At 39.6% G+C, this 22,745-nt stretch overlaps 5 protein-coding genes across 5 annotated transcripts; all 5 read left to right on the forward strand.

The window, feature by feature from the left end:
- Window positions 1-7,022: 7,022 nt before the first annotated feature.
- Window positions 7,023-7,308, forward strand: BO87DRAFT_430670 (uncharacterized protein; the record flags this gene model as incomplete). The annotated part of the gene is made up of 2 exons (XM_025627555.1): window positions 7,023-7,076; window positions 7,144-7,308. The coding sequence occupies 2 exons, from the start codon at window positions 7,023-7,025 to the stop codon at window positions 7,306-7,308; spliced, it is 219 nt and encodes a 72-aa protein (XP_025474731.1).
- A 329-nt stretch (window positions 7,309-7,637) lies between these two features.
- Window positions 7,638-7,916, forward strand: BO87DRAFT_267913 (uncharacterized protein; the record flags this gene model as incomplete). The annotated part of the gene is made up of 2 exons (XM_025618897.1): window positions 7,638-7,691; window positions 7,758-7,916. Coding segments are annotated over 2 exons (213 nt in total), but the record flags the coding sequence as incomplete, so codon positions are not given.
- A 2,779-nt stretch (window positions 7,917-10,695) lies between these two features.
- On the forward strand, window positions 10,696-12,147 carry BO87DRAFT_430671 (HNH endonuclease signature motif containing protein; the record flags this gene model as incomplete). Its single annotated transcript, XM_025627556.1, has 3 exons — window positions 10,696-10,960; window positions 11,012-11,274; window positions 11,323-12,147. The coding sequence occupies 3 exons, from the start codon at window positions 10,696-10,698 to the stop codon at window positions 12,145-12,147; spliced, it is 1,353 nt and encodes a 450-aa protein (XP_025474733.1).
- Window positions 12,148-12,929: 782 nt separating this feature from the next.
- On the forward strand, window positions 12,930-15,242 carry BO87DRAFT_410632 (uncharacterized protein; the record flags this gene model as incomplete). Its single annotated transcript, XM_025626352.1, has 7 exons — window positions 12,930-13,167; window positions 13,424-13,557; window positions 13,615-13,985; window positions 14,035-14,368; window positions 14,432-14,458; window positions 14,760-14,912; window positions 14,973-15,242. The coding sequence occupies 7 exons, from the start codon at window positions 12,930-12,932 to the stop codon at window positions 15,240-15,242; spliced, it is 1,527 nt and encodes a 508-aa protein (XP_025474734.1).
- Window positions 15,243-18,986: 3,744 nt separating this feature from the next.
- Window positions 18,987-22,631, forward strand: BO87DRAFT_448862 (P-loop containing nucleoside triphosphate hydrolase protein; the record flags this gene model as incomplete). Its single annotated transcript, XM_025628313.1, has 11 exons — window positions 18,987-19,008; window positions 19,068-19,262; window positions 19,313-20,209; window positions 20,270-20,314; window positions 20,388-20,609; window positions 20,673-20,796; window positions 20,871-20,942; window positions 21,054-21,355; window positions 21,408-21,852; window positions 21,951-22,030; window positions 22,084-22,631. The coding sequence occupies 11 exons, from the start codon at window positions 18,987-18,989 to the stop codon at window positions 22,629-22,631; spliced, it is 2,952 nt and encodes a 983-aa protein (XP_025474735.1).
- Window positions 22,632-22,745: the final 114 nt, after the last annotated feature.

The following is a 22,745-nucleotide window of genomic DNA, read 5'->3' on the forward strand; positions in this document are numbered from 1 at the left end:
ATATTATTCTTGTAAAGACTCTGTATAAATTATTAATTAACCTGCAGTTATTAATCTTCCGAGTATACCTGACCTTCCTAACCAGCGGTTAAGGTCAGTTAAAGCAACCTCTTAACCGTAACCTACCCTTAACCGTACGGTTAAGAGGATTCTTATACCTTAACCTAACCGTCAGGTTACGGTTAAGGTTAGGTTAAGGTATAACGGTCAGGTATAACCACTCTATGTATATAATAATTTGGAAGTCTATATTTATTAGTATAATATAGATTTTATAAATATTATTATAATTATATCTTTTATAATTCTAGTTATATTTATATAGTAGATTATTTAAAAGAGCAAGACTTTGATTTTAAATAATATTTTTATATTAAAGTAGAACTATGTTTATAAAAAGAATAGCTAATTAATTATTAGTAATATTAATAATATAAAGCCAGTTCTTTAAATAGATCTTTATTAACTTTATTAAAATAGTTCTATATAGATGATTTATTAGAGCCTTTTCTTCCTCACTGAAAATTTGTATATTGGGGCAGTTTTACAGATTTTATTAAATATTACTATTATAAAAATTATTCTTCATTTATAGGATTATATTTTCTGAAGTAAATTCTGTATTTTAATTTTATTTTCTTTAGATGATCCAGTACGAAGGTAGATATTATTATTATTATTAGAATATTATATAAAGAATCTATTAAAGGTGATTTTAGAGTATTAATATCCAGAGATGATAATATAATATCAGAGATAAATAGAGTAAAAGATAATCCAGCTATAGTATAATATATTTAATATATAATAAGAGATACTAGCTGTAGGATCAGATATCTGTTCTTATTATATTATATATAACTTAGAGTAAATTATATTTATAAAGAAGTATTATCTCTCTATTTTTTTTAGAATACTAGTAGATTATATTTCTAGTAATAAAGTTATACGAATATTTCTGATTTAAGATAAAAATATAGTATAATAATAGTAATAGATTCATAATTTCATTATTAATATAAATAAGAGAATATTATAACTGAGTAAATATTTGTAGAAATAAAATAAGTAATACTATTTAAATCAAATACTAGATAATTATCAGATAAATATGGTTTAGTTTTTTTTTTGAAGTAGAATATTTAATATTCTTAATATAAATATATTTAGAATATTCTATATTCTATAACAGTGTAATCTTATTCCAAAGATAATTAATAAGAAGAATAAGAAAGATATACTATATACTTTATTTAATATTATCTGAGCTATCAGGTCTGGAATAACTATAAGAATAATAATAATATATTAAATGAATATATAAGAAATACCATAGTCTGGCTTTTGAATATAAATATTATAAAGTATAACTATAATTATATTAGAAAGAATAGCCTATAATTAAGTTATTAATATAAAATATAATACTATTAGAGTTTTACATAGAATCTATAATTTAATGATCTTAATATATATATTATAATCATATAATTTTGATACTACTTTTGATTTAAATTAGAAGTTAGTTATTAAATATATAATCTTATAAATATTTTAGATTTAATCTCAGTATCTTGACTTCAATGATTATCTTATTTTTAATATAAAAATTACTATTATTATATAAATAATTATTTCTTGTTATTCTGTGAGTTACTTTTTTTATCTTTATTTCTATCTCTATTACTATAAGATTTTTTTTTGATCTCTAGTATTTTCTGAGAATCTTTTCTTAAATATAATATTCTTATTTATTTATATATTAGAATAAAAAGTAGTTCCTAGAGGATACTTCAGTTCAGTAACCAGTCTCTCAGATAATTCTGGCTTTTCTAGTAATTCTGGTGATTTACTTTTCTTATCTTAATTATTTAAATCTATATTATTATTTTCAGAGCCGGATTTATTATCAGTATTAGATATATTACTATCTTTAACCTGTTTTCTTTTCTTATTAAGCTTTATAGTGAAACTCTTTATCTATTTCTATATAATTTATTAGGTACTTCTATGACTTTCCTTATTTAATTTTAGAAGAGCCTTATAAAAGCCAGGTTTCTATATAATAGATATATCTGTAATCTTATACTTTTTATAATTAAATATTAATATTAAGAGATTCTTATTATAATTATCAGGATCAACCTGAATTCTGTATTTATAAAGTATTGCTGTATAGATTACTAGCTAGTCTATATATTTTATTTACTTAGTTTATTTTTTATTTAAATAAAATTTTTTCTGATTTAAATCAGAATCCAGACTTACTTTATTAAGAATAAGATTAGTAATTTTTTTTATCTTTATTATAATATATTTATAGAATCCAGTTTATAAGATCTGAAGTATTCTGATCTTGAATATTCTATAGACTTATATTATACTAAAAATATTTATTTTCTCTCTAAATTTATTTCTGGAATTCGGAGAGGTTAAGACATGAAAGTCTATAATAAGTTTATTCTCTGAAAAATTAGCTCTAATTATTAGATATATAAATAGATACCATGAAATTAACAGATATGATTATTTATGGATTAGTATTATCTTTCTAGCTTAAATCAGAAAATTTATAATTATATTTAAATTACTAAACTGGCATATATTACTGTATATTCTAGGACTAATAAAATAAGAGTAATGTTAAACTACTATAATCTAATAATAATAATATAATATTCTAATATAAGTTTCTTATTCTTCATCTTTCATTATAATAGTATTCTCAGTGGGAAATAGTATAAGCTATTACTATTAATATATTTTTTCTGATTTAAGTTAGAAAGATATTATATATTAAATTTTTTAGTTTTTTATCTTTTTACTAGTTGTCATGTACTATAATATCCTAGAGTTTACTAAGAAAATTAATAATAATAATATTTATATCTTTCTTACTCTGCCCTGTATATAGACCAATAATATTCTTTAATAATTTATAATTTATAAAATATTTTCTTATTTTACTTAACTATTTAAATGTCTGGAGAGCAGTCTTATATTTTTCAGGAAATATCTAAATAAGTATATACCAGATAATGATATATTTTAGAATCTTGATTAATAGCTTCTGTATATTTTTAACTAGATTAATTTATTACTGCTAGATCAGGTATATATTTATATTATAAATTATCAGATTATTAAAAACTAAGTAATAATCTTCTTCAGAAAGCTTTTCTAGAAATTCTAGTTACTGATATTTAAATATATATTTTAATCAAGTTCTCTGTTATTATAATCTTAATAAATCTTTATTACTTAACTTATATTTCTCAGAGAGTTTTAAATAATTATATTTGAGCTTATTTTTCCGGATATTAATAGAAGTAGGAAAGAAAAGTCTTTGCAGAGATTTAATCTATTTTAATATAGAAATCTAGAGAATCTTACTCTAATCTCTACTTAATATAAGAGATTAATTTTTATTAAATATTATTTCAGTCTATACAAAGAATTTGTTTAATCTTAACTTCTAGATCTTTTAATTTAAATCAGAAGTTTTTCATAGAATTATATTATTATAAAATTTAATATACCTCATAAAGTTTTGATATGATGATGTAATCTGTTATTATAAAATTAAAATATTTTAAATTATAGTTTATTCTGTAATAATTACTAAACAGCTTGTATATTTTATCTTATTTAAATAGGGAAACTATACATAAAATATTATTAGAAGAAATATTAAAAAGTTAGTAAAATTATTCTTTAGTATTTTTAGCTATAATAAAAAATATTTACTTTTTCTTAAACTTGAGTTTCCAGAGATCAAGAATAAATAGAAGAAAGATTTTATTCTAATTAAGCTAGTAAACTAGCTAGTAATTTATTTAAAATATAAATAAGATTTTAGATTTAAGATTATCCAGACAGTATACATTAATAGTCTAAAGATAGTTCTAGATATAATTATTAGTATTTTCTGATTTAAATCAGAAAGAGATATCATCTCTTCTACTATATCTTATAATAGTAGATTAAATTTCTCTTTTTAGAACTTATTTAATATCTTATATCTAGAGAAATTTGCCTGTATTTTCTGAATAATATTCAGAAATACTTACCATCTGTACTGGTTAGTATTTAAAATAAATTTTAGAAATACTTTATTATAATATAGAATAGTCAGATTTCTTATATCTGTTTATCCAGTTTTCTGGAAAAATACTAATTTTTACTAGATAATATTATTTAGATATTTAATACTCCATATATCTGGAATCTCATTAGTAATAAACTAAAAAATATTATTATTATTCTTATTAAATATATTTACCAGGCTTTCCAGAATATTTGACCAGTCTTTTTTTAAAATGATATACTTAAGAAATATATCAGATTAAGTTTTTCTGATTCCTGTAATAAAGGCCTGCTTAAAACTCTGGATATAAATAAGATTAAGTTTTCTATTTTTTTAAGATTATATATTTCTAGTTTTCACGGGTTATTCAGAATTAAGATTATAAATATTTATTATTACTATATCCAGCCAGGCATCTCTAAGTTCTTTCTTAATAATAGAGTCTTTGATCTAGATTACTTACTGGACTTCTTTATTTTCTACTATTATTTTATACTTTTATCTTATTTTTAAAGACTTAGGGAAATTGCTTTACAAAGAATTTTCTGATTTAAATCAGAAATTATATTATATATACAGGGATAGTGCAGCCAGGATAACTTTAATATTTATAAAATAAATTTCCAAGAGTCTGTACCGGGATGATATATTTATATATAAAAGTATTTTTAAAGATAATACTGAGAATTAATGCTAGATTATTTAATTTAACTTAAATCAGAAGATATATATACACGGATAATATAATTAAGATAATCTCAGTATTTATTAAATAAATTATGAATAGTCTATATCAGGATAATATATTAATAATTTATATATATAAAGAGTCTCCACAGAAACTGCTGGATAATAATTAATGACTGATAATATCTAGAAATTTAAAATAGTATTTTTATAATAAAGCATCTTCCTATTAAGTGCTAAATTATTCTTTTAATTTAAATTAGAAAGTTAGAAAAGTTGTGACCGGGGGGTTAGATAAATAGATTTTAAATCTAGAGATGTAAGATATCTGCAAGAAGAATAGAATATTATATAAAAAAGATAAAGAACAGAAAAAAGAGATATATTTCTAATTTATTATTCTAAAATTAAGATTATATAATTATTTAAATAGATATATTCTATTTGATCTCAGACCCCCGGGTTAACTAATATTTATTTAGTATAAAAGATTAACTACTCAGTAATAAGATTTACCTTCTATTATATTTAGAATATACCCGGAATATATATAATCTATTATAGCGTGTTACTTGGCATGTTTTAATTTAAATCAGTAAGTATATATTTCTTTAGACTCCTTGGCAAGCCCTCCTGAGTCTTTATGGGTAAGCCTTTTTATCAAGTAACAGGGGCCGACCCCGAGCCGAGCCTAGCTACTCAAAGCTCGAAGCTCGAACGGGCGAACAGCTGACCCCCCTAAAGCTCGCCCGGCTCGCCCGTTTGCCATGTCTACCACTGGTATATTATTCTTGTAAAGACTCTGTATAAATTATTAATTAATCTATAATTATTAATTTTCTAAGTATATCTAATCTTTCTAACTAGTAGTTAAGATTAGTTAAAGCAATCTCTTAACTGTAACCTATCCTTAACTGTATGGTTAAGAGGATTCTTATATCTTAACCTAACCATCAGGTTACAGTTAAGGTTAGGTTAAGATATAACAGTCAGGTATAACCACTCTAGTCTTGCGTTAGTTATTAATAAAGATATAAATAATTAGAATAAATAGTTATTAATCTGAGTATATCTTATCCGTGTTAAAATCTAAAAAAGTATAATAGATAGGTCTTAGTCCTAAAGATAGTTAAGATAATTAACTGTCCTATTTTTGGCTGTTCCGCAGTTAGATATAAGGAAATCTTATGTTTAACTGTTAACCTGACGGCAGGTATAAATTTTTCCATTAACCTACCCTACCCTGGCCGTTAACCACTCTATTTATAAGTCTAGTATAATAATTCCTGGTAATATCAGTTAGCTTCCTAATTAAATACAGAATATAAAAATTAATATTTAATTACTATAGAGCAGAGCGGGAAGAGAAAAGAGAAGAAAAGATAAAATAATATTAGTATTTTATTTTTATTTTTGATATATTAAATTCTCCTGTAAATCTTAAATTCCGTTAAAACCTTATAATACAGGGATTTATTATAATATTAGACTAGTTAGATTTATTAGATTATTAACCAAAAATCTTTCAGGATTAAATAAGATCCTTATTTTTATTTATTATTATTATTATTATTTAGTTTACTTCTATAATACTATATACTTCTTCAGTTTCTATATTATAAAAATATAAGAAGATTATATTCCCCGCTTCAGCTCGTCTCTTTAAGTGAAGATTAAAGTAGTAAAAAGAGGCGCGCTGAAGCAGTATTCAGGAAGATAAGAAAGCAAAAATTAAAGTAATAAAAAAAGATATGCTAAAGCAGTATTCAGGAAGGTGAGGAAGCAAAGATTAAAGTAGTAAAAAAAAATATACTGAAGCAGTATTCAGGGAGGTGAGGAAGCAAAGATTAAAATAGTAAAAAGAGGTGTGCTGAAGCAGTATTCAGGGAGGTGAGAAAGCAAAGGTTGAAGTAGTGAAAAGAGGCGCCTCTGGAAATTAATAATTATGAAAGCTGGTACTAAGTGTCAAGGCAAACAGACCTTGTCTCAGCAACAGTGTGCGAAGAACCTACTTAATATCTCTCACATCTAGAGTTCAACGCTGCCTGGTCAGTTATCGAGGGCCATCTCTGGATGCAGTGTGCTTGGCTGACATTTCCCTATCTCTTCAGGTTCAAAGCCAAATTTCAGGGTGTAATTACTGTTCCCTTACTGGGTATGGTCCCAAAGCCAGCAAGGTATGTAGCCCAATTCCTCTATTCAAATGTCGGGGACGCATCTCTTATTATATACTGCCAGGAGTTCATTAATGCGGATCTTACGATTTCTTCAGAAACAAGCATCGACAAAGAATGAATACGGGGTACGCATCATAATCGAAGCCTTTCCAACAATGCTGTTTTATATCCGGCTAACAGAAGCATGAAAAGAAATCTCAATACCAGCAGAGCTTCGAGAGTGTGCTGCGTCCAGCCCAAACTGCGGATTTCGACAAATCTGACCGGGCAGAGGCGATCAAGCGGCAATTTAGAAATGATATATATGATATGGGTGGACAGCTTTGCAGTCTTCCCATCTGCGCTTTTAGGTATTGAGTGTCAAGCTGACTCGAATGTCGCTAAATTTAGCTTATCCAGGAAGGCGGGATATACTCTATTACCAATTGTCTGCAGACGATTATTGTGAACCTTGCGCTAGATGACAGGAAACGGCAAGCCCTGCAGAGCGAGATCAGCAATTTTCTGAGCCAGGATCAAGCGCCTGACGTAATGTGTACAGAGCTTGAAAAGCTTCCATATCTGTATGCTTGTGTTAAATAAAGCTTACGGTACGTATAGTAGGCCACAGGGAGTGGTTGTTGTCATATCACCGGATGGCTGATCCAGTCTCCAGACTTGTTGCAGGTATTATGAAATAGGTGACTCGTGTCTTTCCCGAAAATGACTTTGTTGTAGAAGGATGGACTATTCTAAAGGGGGTTAGTACCCGAAGCACAGACTACGCTGATCCTCAGTTTACGGTGGACCTGCTCACAATGATATAGATCCCAGTCGGGATGTCTTCTTACTGGATGCACATGGATCCAGAAGTGCTTCCCGAGCCAGAAAAATTCAAGCCCGAGTGTTGGTTCCACACTGAAGAGAACCACGACCCGCGAATAACTGAATATATGGTTCCATTTGGTAGAGGATCGAGGGATTGCCCTTGGGAAGCAGTAAGTTTTCATCCCGTACCCTGGCCGTCTATATGTACTTCTAAAAAGCGAAGTTTTGCTGATGTGACTCTCCTGATAAAAAAGTCTTGCGTGGATGGCTCTATGCCATATTGTGTTCGAGTTGTATAGACCAGGTGCACTGAAACTGGAGCTTTATGAAACAGACGAAGGCAATGTAACGATGGATCGTGGATATGTTTTTGCTTTACCTGAAAAGGTGTCTGGAGGAGTTAAGGCATTGGTTCAGAGCCTGTCTTTAAAGATCTTCCATGATTTCGAAGCTGTTTCAATTTAGCTACTCGGTCATGTTAGACCGGAGCCCCCCATCGTTCTTCGATATTCAGCTGCTAGGTACAAATGGCTATTATTGGCTCATATGTAGCGAGGGCTTTGATGCAGTCGAATACGACTAGTTGGTTCAGGTTGTGTATTTTGAATGTTGGGCTTTCCGTCACCTTCACTGCCATGACTTTGGTACATAATCTTCCGGCGAAAAGCATGTTCCTTCCTAAGCGGAGCAAAACCAAGGCTATCTAGTGGCTTCAATAATATGTACGAGGGCTGCTTATTTGTATTTGACGTATTCCCAAAGAGAAGATGTAATGCTGCAGGGTCAGTTATAACTAGGCTTCCGTGGGACGTGTCCGTGTCAGCACTTTAAGCTCTAATGTGTCGCTAGCAGCTGCTCTGGCTCTCTGAAATACGCTCTATTGACCTCGCAGGTTTCTCATACTCAGGGCTCATATATCCGTTGATATACCTGTTTACTAGGCGTAGCAGACTACAAGGCGGTTCTCATCGGGGCGCAGCTGTAGCCATTCCTACTGGAAGTAAGCCGCTCGAACGGCCGGTTTCCAACGTACCACAATTTATTTCCGCAAGACAATCCGACATTAATTTGTCAACTACCCCCAGGGGTATATCGTGTATAGATGCTGTGCTTCCCGAAAACATAGACGTTGCTCCTCTAGTTAACCCCCGGTTGTGTGAGCTGATCATACAAGATTAACTTGTACGTAGTTTTGGTCTTGTACTCCAGCCTGAGACCTACGGCTATGTACCTTGTATTTTTCCATCGTTATTGTCAAGTTTTGTAGACTTTTCACTGCTTTCTCGCCTCTCGGTGACAAGGTTGTGCGATTGACGTCATGCAGGACCTTGTGTATTCTTTTTAAATGACACTTTGGAAGATGCTGTCCCAGCCCAGATTCGCTCAAAGCCCGTTGGAGCATGACTACCAGTGGCTTCTATACTAGGCTAGTTGACATCCTTATAGAGAGTAACAAAAGTGTGAAGAAACATCCTTCGACGTTGTGCCCGACAACGGTCTGCTTATCTGTCAATATTTAGCAGTAACCTGTCACCTGGACGAAGTAATAGTTCGAGTCATGCCTGGCTTTGGTTGACCACTGGATGAATGTTCGCCATTACGAGATGATTACACATAATACACTTCAACGGTGGGCGACGGAACGCCCAGTTACGGTATCCCGAAAATAATTGCTTTGTATTCAATGCGCCGCCTTCACACAGATTTTTAGATAAAGCCTTAGGCATGTCATATCTCAAGAGAAAAAAAAATTCACCATGAGGTTGCAGCTCAGCGTACACTGAAAATATCCCAGCATGGACTAAGTCGAGTCTTGTTTCACAATCAGCTCATTCGGTGCCGCATTCTGTGAGGTCTATTAGGCAGTTCAAGGTCAGATGGCGTTGAGTTAAGATTAGGCCGCGCTTAGATATGACCTTGAGGTGACCTTCCCCAAGGAACTAGCTCGCGTGACGATATAAGCTATGCGAGATTAGCATCGGCGTGGGCTGAACTTTCACCCGGACAGTGATTCCAATTTGGGCTTTCGGGTGAAAAGATTTGGCTGCTGTGCGCAGACTACATCGTGCATGAAACTTCAACCGACTTTCAAAGGGAAGGATTGTAACAAGATTACAAAACTTAGGTTGTGAGTAACTACTCAAATTCCATGCCCCATGAATGGGCGCCGACATATAGACAATACATCAGGTATCCATAGAAATGGCAGTCATGGATTCTAATGTATGTATATGATCATTTTAGATCTCAGGATGATGGTTGCTTGGTGCGTGTAGGCACAGGTGGCGAAGGCTTAGGTGATGATTAGGTAAAGTGAAAGTCTCAAATTTCATCTTCCAAGGTTAATCCTCGGCTCACATCAATTATGATGTTTGCGAGCCATGCGGCTTCAGAGACTCTCTCACTCAAGCTAGGCTGCAGATGAACAAAACATCAGAAGACGGGCCTCGCTAGAACATCCTAGCGGACGGAAGACAGTACTTTGAGTAGAGATTCACTAGGCCTAAATGGAGGTCCAGCGACACTAGCGGAGAGGATCTACTTGCTAGATGTGGATTATCACCAGTTACATGAAGATGTCATAATCATAGGGACGTTGAGTATATCTAAAGGCCTTTCACCTCAGTCCATAAATCCAGGCTGAATCCACGCCGGCCAATCTCGCTCAGGTTATATTCGGCCAGATAAGCAAGGTAATTTGTGGATTTTGCGGTACAGAATACGTGGGCGCAGCGGCGGATCATCTGACATCCCGGAATGGCATGGTCACGTGTCAGGAACCATTCCCACACTCCCTTCAGTTCTAACTACTTTGTTGCTCTACATCATTGACACAAGAGTTGTGCATATTGAGTCCCATCCAACCACTAATCTCCACGTCGAACACTTATTCATCTCGAGCATTTATCTATCATCTCTCCAGAAGATTTTCCAAAGATGTCTTCATTTTCAGGGCCTTCCATGGGCTTCAACGATCCTGAACGTCTGAAATTATTAACGGGAATTCTAGAATCTATAAGGTCATACGAGCTAGCCTCGGACATCCCCCAAGGAACCCTACAGATCAGTACACCGATTTGGTTTGGGATGTGGCTCGCAGATATATCGGAACTCCAATGGTATTCCCGAGAATTTGATCGTGATGTGATGTCTACGTTGTTGCGACACAACGGGGGGAGCTTCGCAAGAATTCTTACAATGTGTATGTATAGTATCTTTGCTTACGAGCAAATGGGCTCACCTAGGATTATAGATCTACCTGGGTCTGGAATAGGAGGAAAGTTCGCAGCGTCACAACCAGGGACAGGAGCAGTCACCCCAGTACGGAGTATGGAAAGCTCCTTAGCAAACAGTCCTACGGCATCTCGTATAGCGCCAATTACGACGCCTACAGAAAGTTCCCCAACCCAGCCCGTCGCAAAGAAGCGCAAATATGAAGCGATGGAGCCTCCTAGCTCTCCCAGTATATCAAGTAAGATTAAGAAGGAGATCAACAGGAAAGACTTGAGTGAGGCTGTTAGTACTTGTTTCCCTGTGATCCCCTTTGCTCTGACTCTAACTCAGGTGCAGTGCCTTGATCGGGATCGAGTTTGTATCATCTCCAAGGCGACAGATCCCTTGCATGCCGCCCATATAATACCGGCTTCGGTTTGTGACACTACTACACCTACCAAGAAGCTCAAGTTCCTCGAATTTAAAGCCTTGCTGAGGATGTTTTGGTCGCAAGAGACAATCCAGAGATGGCTCGAAGGCAAGGAGAGTATCCTCATGTCAGTAGGAAATCTAGTAGCTCTGAGTCCCAATTGTCATACATATTGGGACAGAGCGCTGTTTGGTTTGATGCCATTCCGGGTATCAGAAGACCATAAGTCCATGGAATTGCATTTTTACTGGCTATGTGGCAAGGGACTTCCCGCTACCGGCAATTCCTTGCTCCTGATCAATGACAGTGAAGGAAATTCTACTATATCACCAATAATGATGCCTGAAACAAGCCAGAAGGGAGGAAGAGCGCACCATGTTGATGTAGCCACTCCTAATCTGAAACTCTACAATAACGATTCAGATACTGTCATCTACTCGGGGGATACCATTATTATCACAACATCAGATCCCCAAAAACTACAGCTTCCTGATGAAGGTCTCTTTGCCCTCCAGTGGACACTCCATCGGCTGGCTGCAATGTGCGCTGGTGCAGGCTGGCAGCCAGCCGATGGAGACGATGATGAGGATGATGATAACGATCTGTGTCTCGATAATTCAGTTGAAATCACTACACCAATTTCAGAACGGGTTAGCAAATCTCACTTGAGAGAGGTTAAGAAGTCATATTTCCAAAAGGCTATGGCAGATGCACTCAGCTCGTGGAATGTCGACCATGGCTACTGAGCTTTTTAGTGAACTTGTTATATGATGCCGATGGCTTAACTCTAGCTAGGTTTATCGAAAGAGAATCTGCAGTCCCCAGGGTCTTGGCCGTAGTTCGTAGATGAAGATTTGCAATGTAGGAGGCTTGCTATCTCCCTAACGGTATTTCATTTTTTTTATCACATGCCGGGTATATCGCAACGCGTCCCACACAGTCCCTGGAAAGCACATACCAAATGAAAGCAATTCACTACTTGGGAGTAACACCATCTCGGTCTCTGTTGTTTTGCGTTCTTGAGACTTTCTCTCACCTAATCCGCGTCGCTTGACCTCACCTCCTCATCCTACCTTTCAATTTTTCTTTCTCTCAACTTGTCAACCTAGCCTGACCTCAGCTTCTCATCCTACGTTTTCTTCAATACTGTAGTACCAGCATCTAAACTACTTCTTTTGCTCCTCCAAAAGCACATCTACTGTTAAAGACGATGGCGAAGCGTCGGCGCAACACACTCGAGTTAGATGAGGCTGCCACAATCACCGAGCTGAAAGATGACGCTAATCAGAAAGCGGTCCATGATGCCTACCTGGGCACTATAGCCTTTGACGTAAGGTTCCTTGATACTGAGACGTACACGAACAGGGAACTTGACATGAGACATGTCGGCGAACTAATTGCCAGCTTCAAGCTGGGCGTCCGTCGGTTCTTTCGAGAAACTCATATGAAAGCTTGCATGAAGCAAGATGACTACAAAACCTTCCTCGCGGCCTATGCTGGTCCAAATTCTGATCCAGAGACTGTCGATATGGCGCGAAGCCAAGCGACCAACGCTGACGGCGGGCAGTTACATGATTTTGTTCACTTGGATACGTGGCCAGGAGGTCTACCACTTCCTGCACTGATTGCGGGGCAACATAGGCGATCCGCACTATCGACACTTTTGGCTGAGCAGGAGAAAGCTGCGACCGAAGGTGGACTCACGCCTGATGGCAGCCCTCTTCTCCATCCTTCTCCTCAGGTAAGCATAACGAAACTAAACTTGAGTCAGAAAACTAACATCTAACCAGGCTTATTATTGGGCGTTCGACATCTACGAGCAAGAAAAGATGCAAAGCGATCTTTTGGCCACCTTGAAGGGAAACCGTGACGATCCGAACAAGAGCGATTCCGATGGCTATGTTCTTATATCCATATTGGACGATCTAGCCGCAAAGACCGAGAACGAACGGCAACAATTGCTGAAAGCAGGAAACTTCGGGCCTTGGTTACAAAGTACGTATGGATTAAACAGATCACAAGGGCCCCGAGTTCTTGCGATTACCACGGCACCCTTTTGGAGAGATTTGTGGCGCAGCTACGTTATGACACCTTATGGGGAGAAATACTTTAATTTCACAACTGCGGAGGATATCGCCAGCACGAAGCTGGAAAAAGTAAGTCACGGATGGTCTTTCCAAGTTAGCCTGATACTAATAGTTTTTCTCGTATAGTTGTGGGCGCGAGAAATCGATTTCGTTCTGACATTCGGCGATCGGATTTTCGAGGGTAAAAAGGTGACATCTGCGGACTGGGAAACTGTTCTGGCAGCGATGGAAAAGGGTCCAAGAGCGGATTTCTTGAGGAGACTATTCTTTCCGACCAAGGCAGACCACGAGGATGGCAGTCTGACTGGCCTATTATCATTAAACCAGAAATGGTTCAACCAGTGGACACTGCCCCGCCTCGCAGGCGACACGTTCACTACAGGTTCAACTCAAGTGAACACCAGACGTCCCGGGTTCTTGACTAAACTTTCCGATGTCGAGTATCATAAAGTTTTCATCAACATGCAACAAAACCCCGGCCTAACCTGCCCCAGATGGTACGCGGGCTCCAGCTAAAACCTTCCCAATGCCTGCTAACAAATATAGGAGTGACTTTGTTCGAACGAACCGACTAATAGCGCAGCCTATGAAGAAAGTACTTCAACATGTGATCTATTGGACGGATCAGAGTTTCTCGTACCCCAGATCTTCATCCAACGCCCTGAAAAATTGGGATTGGGTAGAGGAACTAGGAAAGTCTGCCTTTAGAGCAGAGATTAACCCACGGCCATGGAGGCATGTTGACGAGGGATCGACTAATATCCAACCAAAGTTTACTATCACTTCTCTCCCAGACCATATCGGTAAATTCATGGAGCAACTTTGGACGTACATCGAGACTGAACCTCTGTGGAGGGACGTTACCGTGGTGAAACAGCAGGTATGTCAATCTGCTTTGTGTCCGGAGAGAGAGAGAACTAATAACTATTTATGATACTGTTAGTTAAAACTACCAACCGATAAAAAGCAGGTAAGTGTAGAGGGCGCCGATCTGAGGCCATGTATACGTACTTGGCACGCTTTGAGCAAAAGAATTGGGCCGGAGTTGTGAAGTTGGTCGTGGGCTATGCGGGCCCCTGCCTCAGGGGCGAGCTCTCCGCCTATAATGACCTTGACTATTTGGCAAGAATTTTCACATTTGTTCCATAACTCTCACTAACGGCAACTAGATGAAGAAACTACAAGCGTTTACTTCCTTCGGGCCACTGAACGTGAAAGTTCAGATGGCGGAGAATGCCAAATTTCGTTCAGTGAGGTATCTGACAACACAGGCCATCCGCAACCAGCTGAGTGATGAGACTGAGCTATTTTCCGCCATGTTCTGTTACCGAGAATTGAAAAAGGTTATGATCAGCACTTTGACGCACGGGTATGGTGGGGGCTCAAAGAGGAGGTCGGAGCAGTTGTCCTTCCTCCTGGACAAGGTTTGTCCGAACTCAGTTGTGTCAGCCCCGATTTCATGGTATAAGCTAACTGGAGTCAAGAAAGAGTGGGAGGTTGCCCGGGCAGAGCTGATCGAGTACTCCATGACCTTGAACCGGCGCGGCATCATGGTCAACGCGGACCAACTGAACGAGAGCTTAGAACGCCTAGCTCTTCCCACGCATGCAAACCCGGTCGCTGAGGACGGAGAACCCATCATGGGATTCCTGGAAATGGATCCCGAGAGTTATGGCCTCGAGCAACAGGGAAATACGGAGCGCCTGCAGGAGCTCCTAGCCCGTACATTAGACAAGGAGATCGATAGCCTGTAGTTAAGAGGAATTTTATGTGCTTCTGGGTTAAGGCCTTTTATCAAACTGTATACGGTTTCTCCTATAGAACTCCCAGGCGATGATCATTAGTCAAAGAGGCCCGGTGGGCTTTTTGTAAAGCAAATAATTTAACCTTACCTGTTTGCTAGTAGAACTGCTCTGTTGCTCATGTTGAACAGGTGGCATGTAAGTAGTTTCATTGCAGGATCGGGAGGCGAAGCACTATGATGGGACGTACATGGACCATGAACAAGTCTCCGGCGAATATTGGATGAAGCAGTAAGTTAGAGGATTGGCAGAGCGCAACCTTACTTGAGAGAGGTTGGCTATCTAGCCCAAGCCCACTAGTCAAGATTTTCTGGCAATGCAAAGGGCACCATAGCCATTGAACCTCTAAAGCTGATCTTTGCTCCAGGTGGTTAGCTTTCGCTCAAGTTAAGGGCTAAAACCAGGCTGTAGGTTAAATATCACAACTTGCATCGGGCAAGAGACTCCGCTATGAGACTTGGTCCAGGCTAGAAAGTCTTTGATTAAGACGTTATCGGAAGATAGCTGCTTGCACACCGGCCTTCGCTCAGGCCAGAATAGGGCCCGGAGGCTAGCTAAACGAGTGATCTCATCTCACCGATTGGGTCGCATTGTCACGTGGAGCTCTAGCACGTAATATGAAGATAAGTATCCCAACTAGGCTGACAGATTACGAAAATAGAGCAGAGGACTCCAGCAATTGACGTATACGCCGCCGAGGTGCAGTGAAGTGTCCACTACGAAACAAAGGTTCGGTCTCGGGGCCAATTGGCTCAAACCCAAATTGCCGAGTGCAGAGGTTCTACGCTCCTTGGGGTGAAGCTGATGTTGCGACCGAGGATGCGCCGAAGCGGAGGAGTCGAAATGGCCAGCGAAAGCCTCGCGGTGTAGGGGGCATGACGTTTAAGGGTTAGTGTCAACAGAGCGCGTGCCCTCTAATCAAGATCACTGAGGATCTTCCCTAGATTTAGATGACATTGTCTTCATATATCGGCAATGAAATTGAACATGTTCGTCGGGCTCCACATTCCGGGGGACTGAGCCTCCGGTCCTGCTAGCTAGTACTGAGTTTGCGTGCGGTGAATCAGGGGCTGAGGGATGAAGATAGCCCGACTATGTCTTTGATTGGCTGGTTTGTTCAATCGGCAATAACCGATCGGATGATGGTTCGCAGGGTTTTTGACACGCGTAGACTGTGGAGACCCGCACCCGGAGATCGATCAATCGATCGATCGACTGATTGATTGAAGCCTTACTGGGATGCAGGTCCCTTGGGGATCTCCGGCCGAGCGCCTGTGACAGGGAGGCCATCCGGCTGCGAGTTTTGCTATATACAGGAATCTATGTAATCTATCACGTAATCGGCCGTATGGTCAAATACCGTAATATAGAAAATGGACTCGGAGCTATTCCCAGCACCCACTGGCCAATCACAACGTCTGTAGCCAATCCTTCGTAGATGCCTCGTGGGCGACCTCACGAGGGCTTTCTTCCTGAGACCCCACATTTTTTATTGCACGTTGCATTGCACATTGTGCGCCCGGAGATCTTCATCGCGTCCGATCCCCCATCTACACCGACACCACCACTGCGCGAAAACAAAGTACACCCAAAAATGGCTGGAATGAGCTCGTACCAATGATTATTAACGGATTGAGGATCGAATTCGCCGCACATAGTTGCTGTTGCTACGACATGGTTCCCTGCATCAGTCGCAGCGCCGATGCGAGTCAATTTCTCTGCCGTCGCGTCGCCTACGATGTTGGCCAAGAGAGACCCTTTTATTCACCGTCTGTTAATGTTTCAGCACGTCGTCTGTTTCCCACCTAAGACTTCTCCCTGTGATATTTGAAAGCTTTTCTCCCGGTTTAGCCCCCCATACGAAGCCGCATCTGACACTGTGGATGCTTGGACTCCCTATCGCAATCCCATGCAATCTGCTGCCCCTCTAGGAAGTGTGCTTAACTAGCCGCACACACTGGGACCTATCAGCTATATCCAGAGGCAGCTGACGAGATTCCCACACAATATAACATTGATACGCCCATTCTTGAGCCACGTGGATGATTTGGAGATAGATACTGGCTTGCATTACACTCATTGCAGATCAAGTGTATCACCAGGTCACTCAACGGTTGAACCGGTCTCTACATTTACTGATAAGGGGGCCAGAGTCTGGAGTTGTGCATTGGCACCTCCAGCAGCCAAAGATAGGCATCAAACCAACTCCTTTTCATTAAAATCTTTTTCAAGAGACTATCCGCTTCGAGTACAAGTGTTCGTCACTATGCATGTTCCCCATCGTGACTTACTTCGTCGGGCATCGTACGTTCGCAACGCGAATTCAAAGTTTGGCTCCTCTTAAACGTTATCTATAAGCAGGGCGCGAGATTTGGTGGCGCTGTGAGCAATGATGAGGAGATGTCTGTCCATACCAATACCACGAGCTTCTAGCCCGGGGGTCAGGTCGGCTCGTGTTCATTCTACAGATCTCCCACAAATATGTAACCCTGGTCAATAAAAAAAATCAAGGGGGCTCGTTAGGGGCGGAATCACTCATGGCCAGGCACGACGTTGTGATGAAAGGAATTCCATATCCCAATCGGAGGTCAGGAAATAATTCCCATCTTGGATAATGCTTTATGAAACACCGCTTAGCTTGAACCAAGGACTCTGTGGCCGTTTGCGCGGTTTCAGTTGAGTTGGCAAGCAGGCGGTTTCTTCCTCCGACGCTACCTGGATAAGAACATCTCCTGGCGAAGGACCTCCACTCCTCCGAAGAAAATGCTTGGCAACAAAAGCATCTCACTTTGATTAAAGTAAAAGCAGTGCAAGATGCACCTAAATTAAGTGTAATCAACAACAATCACGTCTCCTATCCCTCGACCACGAACCTCTGATTCTTAACTCCAATATTTACCCACCATGACCAAACCCATGATTCCTGCCCAGGATACCTACATAGTTCTCAGCAATATTCTATGATATAATATTTTACTGGGAATTTTAAGAATACTTTTTTTTAATTATAAAATTATTATATAAAGAATCCCACTTGTTCTGATTCTTTTAAAAAACTGCTGCAGTGGCTCACCGCAGCTGAGACTGATAAGTTTATATTAGATTATAAGAATGATAATATTCTGCTGGCTGAGAACAGCCAGTTCTAATAAAAAGAGTAATATAATAATAAGCAGTATTCAAAAATATATAACTGGATTATATAATATAATTCTATTTACTTTATTTATTTTACTTTATTTACTTATCTTCGTTATTTATATATATTTTTCTATACTTCCTTCTTTTCCTCCTCATGTTCGATATTCTAGTCTAGATACACTAAATAAGACATATTTGATCGGCTCTCACAATATTACTATATTTATATTATAAATAAGCTTACTCAGGCAGTTCAGTTAGATTAAATTTAATTTTAAATTTAATTTTAATTTAAGCCCGGAATATGTAGGCCTCAGGGCTATGGAAATAAATATTAAAAAATACTAGATAGAAAGATTTATATATATTCTGTTTAAGTTAACAGGAAAGGCCATGTATCTTACAATGAATATATACATTAGAAGCAGAGTCTAGATGAAGAATAAATAGAATAGTAACTTACAGGCAGCTGGCCAGTCAGCTGTGATACTTATTTATATCTGTTTTTATATAATTATATTTTGCTTTTATTATATTTAGTTATATTAAACTACGATGATGATCTTTCTACGTCGTAGTATGTGTTGTTTTTGTGTGTTTACTACGAGTTTAAGAGATCTGACAGTGCCCGATCAGGACAGGCTCAAAAGGAATGGATTGAGCGCGTCCAGACCCGAGTGACAGCGACGTCCAGCATGCTACGCGACATCAAGTCCATCAAGATGCTCGGACTTTCTCAGGTCCTATTGAGCACCACGTCCAAGCTACGAAAAATTGAGCTCAAAATCTCTGAGCGGTTCCGGAAGCTGCTCATCTGGGAAATTGTTATATGTGCGGAAAGAGGGTCTCCGACTAATGTTACTGAAACTGATCTTCCACAGCTAACGTGCCCACTGAATTCGCTCCTTTCGCAACCTTCGCTGTCTACACCATCATCGCGGTGGTAAAGCACGATAAGACATTACTTTCCAGTCAGGCCTTTACGTCTCTTTCGTTGATCTCCCTCGTTACCAGTCCACTCATCACCTTTGTCCAGGCTGTGCCTTCTGTGCGTCAAGCCATGTCGTGTTATCTTCGCATTGAAGAATACTGCGAAAAAGAGCCCGCTGGGCTTGTCACGCATACAGCATCATCCCCTGTGCTCTCACTCACAGATAATGATCGGGACGTGGAGCTGCGATCATTTCAACCAAAATCAGAGTACAGTGCTACGCCTGTCTCTTTCGAGCGAGCTAATGTTGGGTGGGCAAAGGCTGGCGAAAATAAGCTTCACGACATAACCTTGCGTGTCGGATCGGGAGTTACCATGCTAATTGGACCAGTAGGTTCCGGAAAATCCACCTTGCTCTGTAGTCTCTTGGGTGAAACAGTGATCAAATCTGGGGATGTGCGGGTTGAAGATCACCAAATGGCGTATTGTTCCCAAGCCCCCTTCATAATGAATGATACAGTGCGCCAGAACATTACATTCGGGTCGCCATTTGATCCGAAATGGTATGAGTTTGCCATATGGGCTTGCGGCCTCAAAGAAGACCTGTCAGATATGCCGGGTGGTGATCTGTATCGTGCAGGGACCAATGGCCTTTCACTTAGTGGCGGCCAAAAGCAGCGGGTTGCATTGTGCCGTGCTATCTACTCGAGAAGAAGGCTGGTCGTCCTGGATGATGTCTTCAGTGGACTTGACTCGAGCAACACCAGAATTATTTCTACGCGTCTTTTCGGCCCGAATGGATACTTTCGCAGACCTGGGATGACAGTCCTTCTAGCCACTCATACAGGTAAGTTGCGGGGCCGGCCTTTTCGAACGCAAAAGCTGTTATATGCTGATTGTTGGATAGAACATTTATTTCAATATGCGGACGATATTGTCGTTCTTGAGGAAGGTAGAATCGTGGCAGACTGGGTCGTTTGAGAATGTGATGCAGCTCAGCAAGCCCGCAAGCACCGAGTCCCCAGTGAGCACCGTCGGAACTGCAGACCACGCGGCATCCGCGACGCAAGAGGGTGATGAGCTGAGCAATACCGCTGCGAAGCCTTCAGTTCCAGACTCTCAGAGCCCTCTGCGACGCGAAGGAACTTGGTCTGTGTACAAATACTATTTTAGGAGTGCTGGATTCATTCCGTTTGCAACCTGTCTGGCTTTCATTGTTGTGGAAGCAGTCAGTGGAGACTTCACAAGTACGTCCAAATTATCTGTAGTTCTATGTTTCTATTTCCCAACTGATTCCCGGTCTTCCTTAGCTCTATGGATCCAGTGGTGGGTGGAGGCCAACGAAAGGAGTCCCAACAAAGACGCGGGTGTGTATTTGGGAGTGTATGCTGCGCTCTTCGTGGTACAACTCGTAGGCAATGTGGGTGGATTGTGGTATGTAATTGTCTATTATTCAGGATTATTTCGCCGACTACTAAATAAATAACTTGTGTTCATGACCTTCACAGGCTTCTGATTATAAATATAATCAACAATACTGCGTTCAATCTCCATACAGACCTTCTCACTGCGACGCTGAGGTACGCCTGAAGATTCTCCCCATACTTCTACACGCTTACGCTAACCATCCGTGATAGTGCACCGTTGAGGTTCTTCCAGGACACTAAAAAATAGGCGCCTTGACATAATAGGTTTAGTCAAGATATGGAGTTGATTGACATGATGCTTCCTTTGATAGCATCTATGTACTTGACAGGTAATACCCGTGCCCGTTTTTGCTTCCTTGGTTACCATCCTATTCAGCGATCGAAAACGTGGGGTTTGGGGGTTGACCGGGTTCAAGATGCTAACGCCAGCCATTATAGGATTCGCAAGCTGCGTGGTCAAATTGGTCATCCTCTGCATCGTCAGCAAGTACCTCGCAGTTGCAGTGCCAGCGCTTCTGATCAGCCTAGTGATACTCCAGAGATATTACCTTCGCACTTCTCGGCAGGTACGGCTGGTGGATTTGGAAGCCAAGGCTCCCCTGTTTACGCATTTCACAGAAGCAGTTCATGGGGTCACCACCCTCCGTGCTTTCGGCATGAATCCCTGGTTCCAGGAGAAACTGCACATGCTCCTCGATAAATCACAAAGACCTTTTTATATGTTGTACTGCATACAGCAATGGCTGACCCTTGTAATGGGCCTGATTGTTGCGGCTTTGGCAGTGATTATTGTTGCGATGACAACCTCTTTGGCCGACCAATATAACGGTGCGGCGGTCGGTGTTACTCTCAGCTTGATCCTAACCTTCAACAGCACTATTTCGAGCACTCTCCGGTCCTGGACTAGTCTTGAGACGACCATCGGGGCAGTTTCGCGAGTTCAAAGATTTGTGCGAGACACTCCTCGCGAGGCAAACCATGACCTCATGGGGAGCGTACTTCTGGGAGTATCGGGTCACTCTCAGTTTACAATCGCATTCGAGAATGTAACAGCAGGATACAGGTAAGCTTTCCAATTCTTTAGCCACGCAACATCTGCCTTCAGCCCAATCGCCGGTGTCTCCCTGCTCTCCACACAAAGCTAATAATCCATACCCATAGCCAAGCCAGCCCGCCGGTCCTGAAGAATCTGTCGCTCACTATTCGCCATGGTGAAAAGGTAGCCATCTGCGGAGCATCAGGTAGTGGGAAGTCATCTATAATAATGTCGCTTCTTCGTATGAGCGAGATCCAGTCCAAAAAATATCGATCGGCGGCTGCGACATATCGGAGCTCGAGAGACAAGCTATTCACTCTGCTATCAACGTTATCCCGCAGGACTCGTTTCTGCTCTCCGGCACTGTTCGCTTCAATCTGGATCCGTTCGGAATGACCACTGATGAACGCATCACTTCTGGGCTTCAGAAGGTAGGTCTTTGGAATCGAATCAGTACCGACGGGGGGCTAGATATGGACATGTCCAGTATCTCCACCTGGTCAGTGGGCGAAAGACAATTGCTTGCGCTCGCCCGGGCGCTTGTGGTCCCGCGACCCATCCTCATCCTCGACGAGGCCACTAGTAGCGTCGACCGAGAGACAGAAGCATTTATGCAAGAAATTATCGAGCAGAATTTTCGCCATCAAACCGTGATTGCTGTCATTCATCGCTTCGCTTACATCGATCGGTTCGATCGGGTAGTGTTCCTCAAGGATGGGGAGATGCTTGAATGCGACGTGCCGCATGCATTGCTGGGACGGGAATGCAATTTCCGGCAGCTATACCGAGCCTGGGAGAGAGCATAGGTTTAGGTTATGTTATTATTTCATGTGATAGCTTTTATTGGACCGATAACAAACCTTGGCAAATGTGTCGCCGCTGTCTGGGGTGCTTAGGGTATCGGTTCTTATCCAGCTAAG

The sequence above is a fragment of the Aspergillus neoniger genome (genome assembly GCF_003184625.1).
Source record: "Aspergillus neoniger CBS 115656 unplaced genomic scaffold BO87scaffold_51, whole genome shotgun sequence".
Classification (NCBI taxonomy): domain Eukaryota; kingdom Fungi; phylum Ascomycota; class Eurotiomycetes; order Eurotiales; family Aspergillaceae; genus Aspergillus; species Aspergillus neoniger.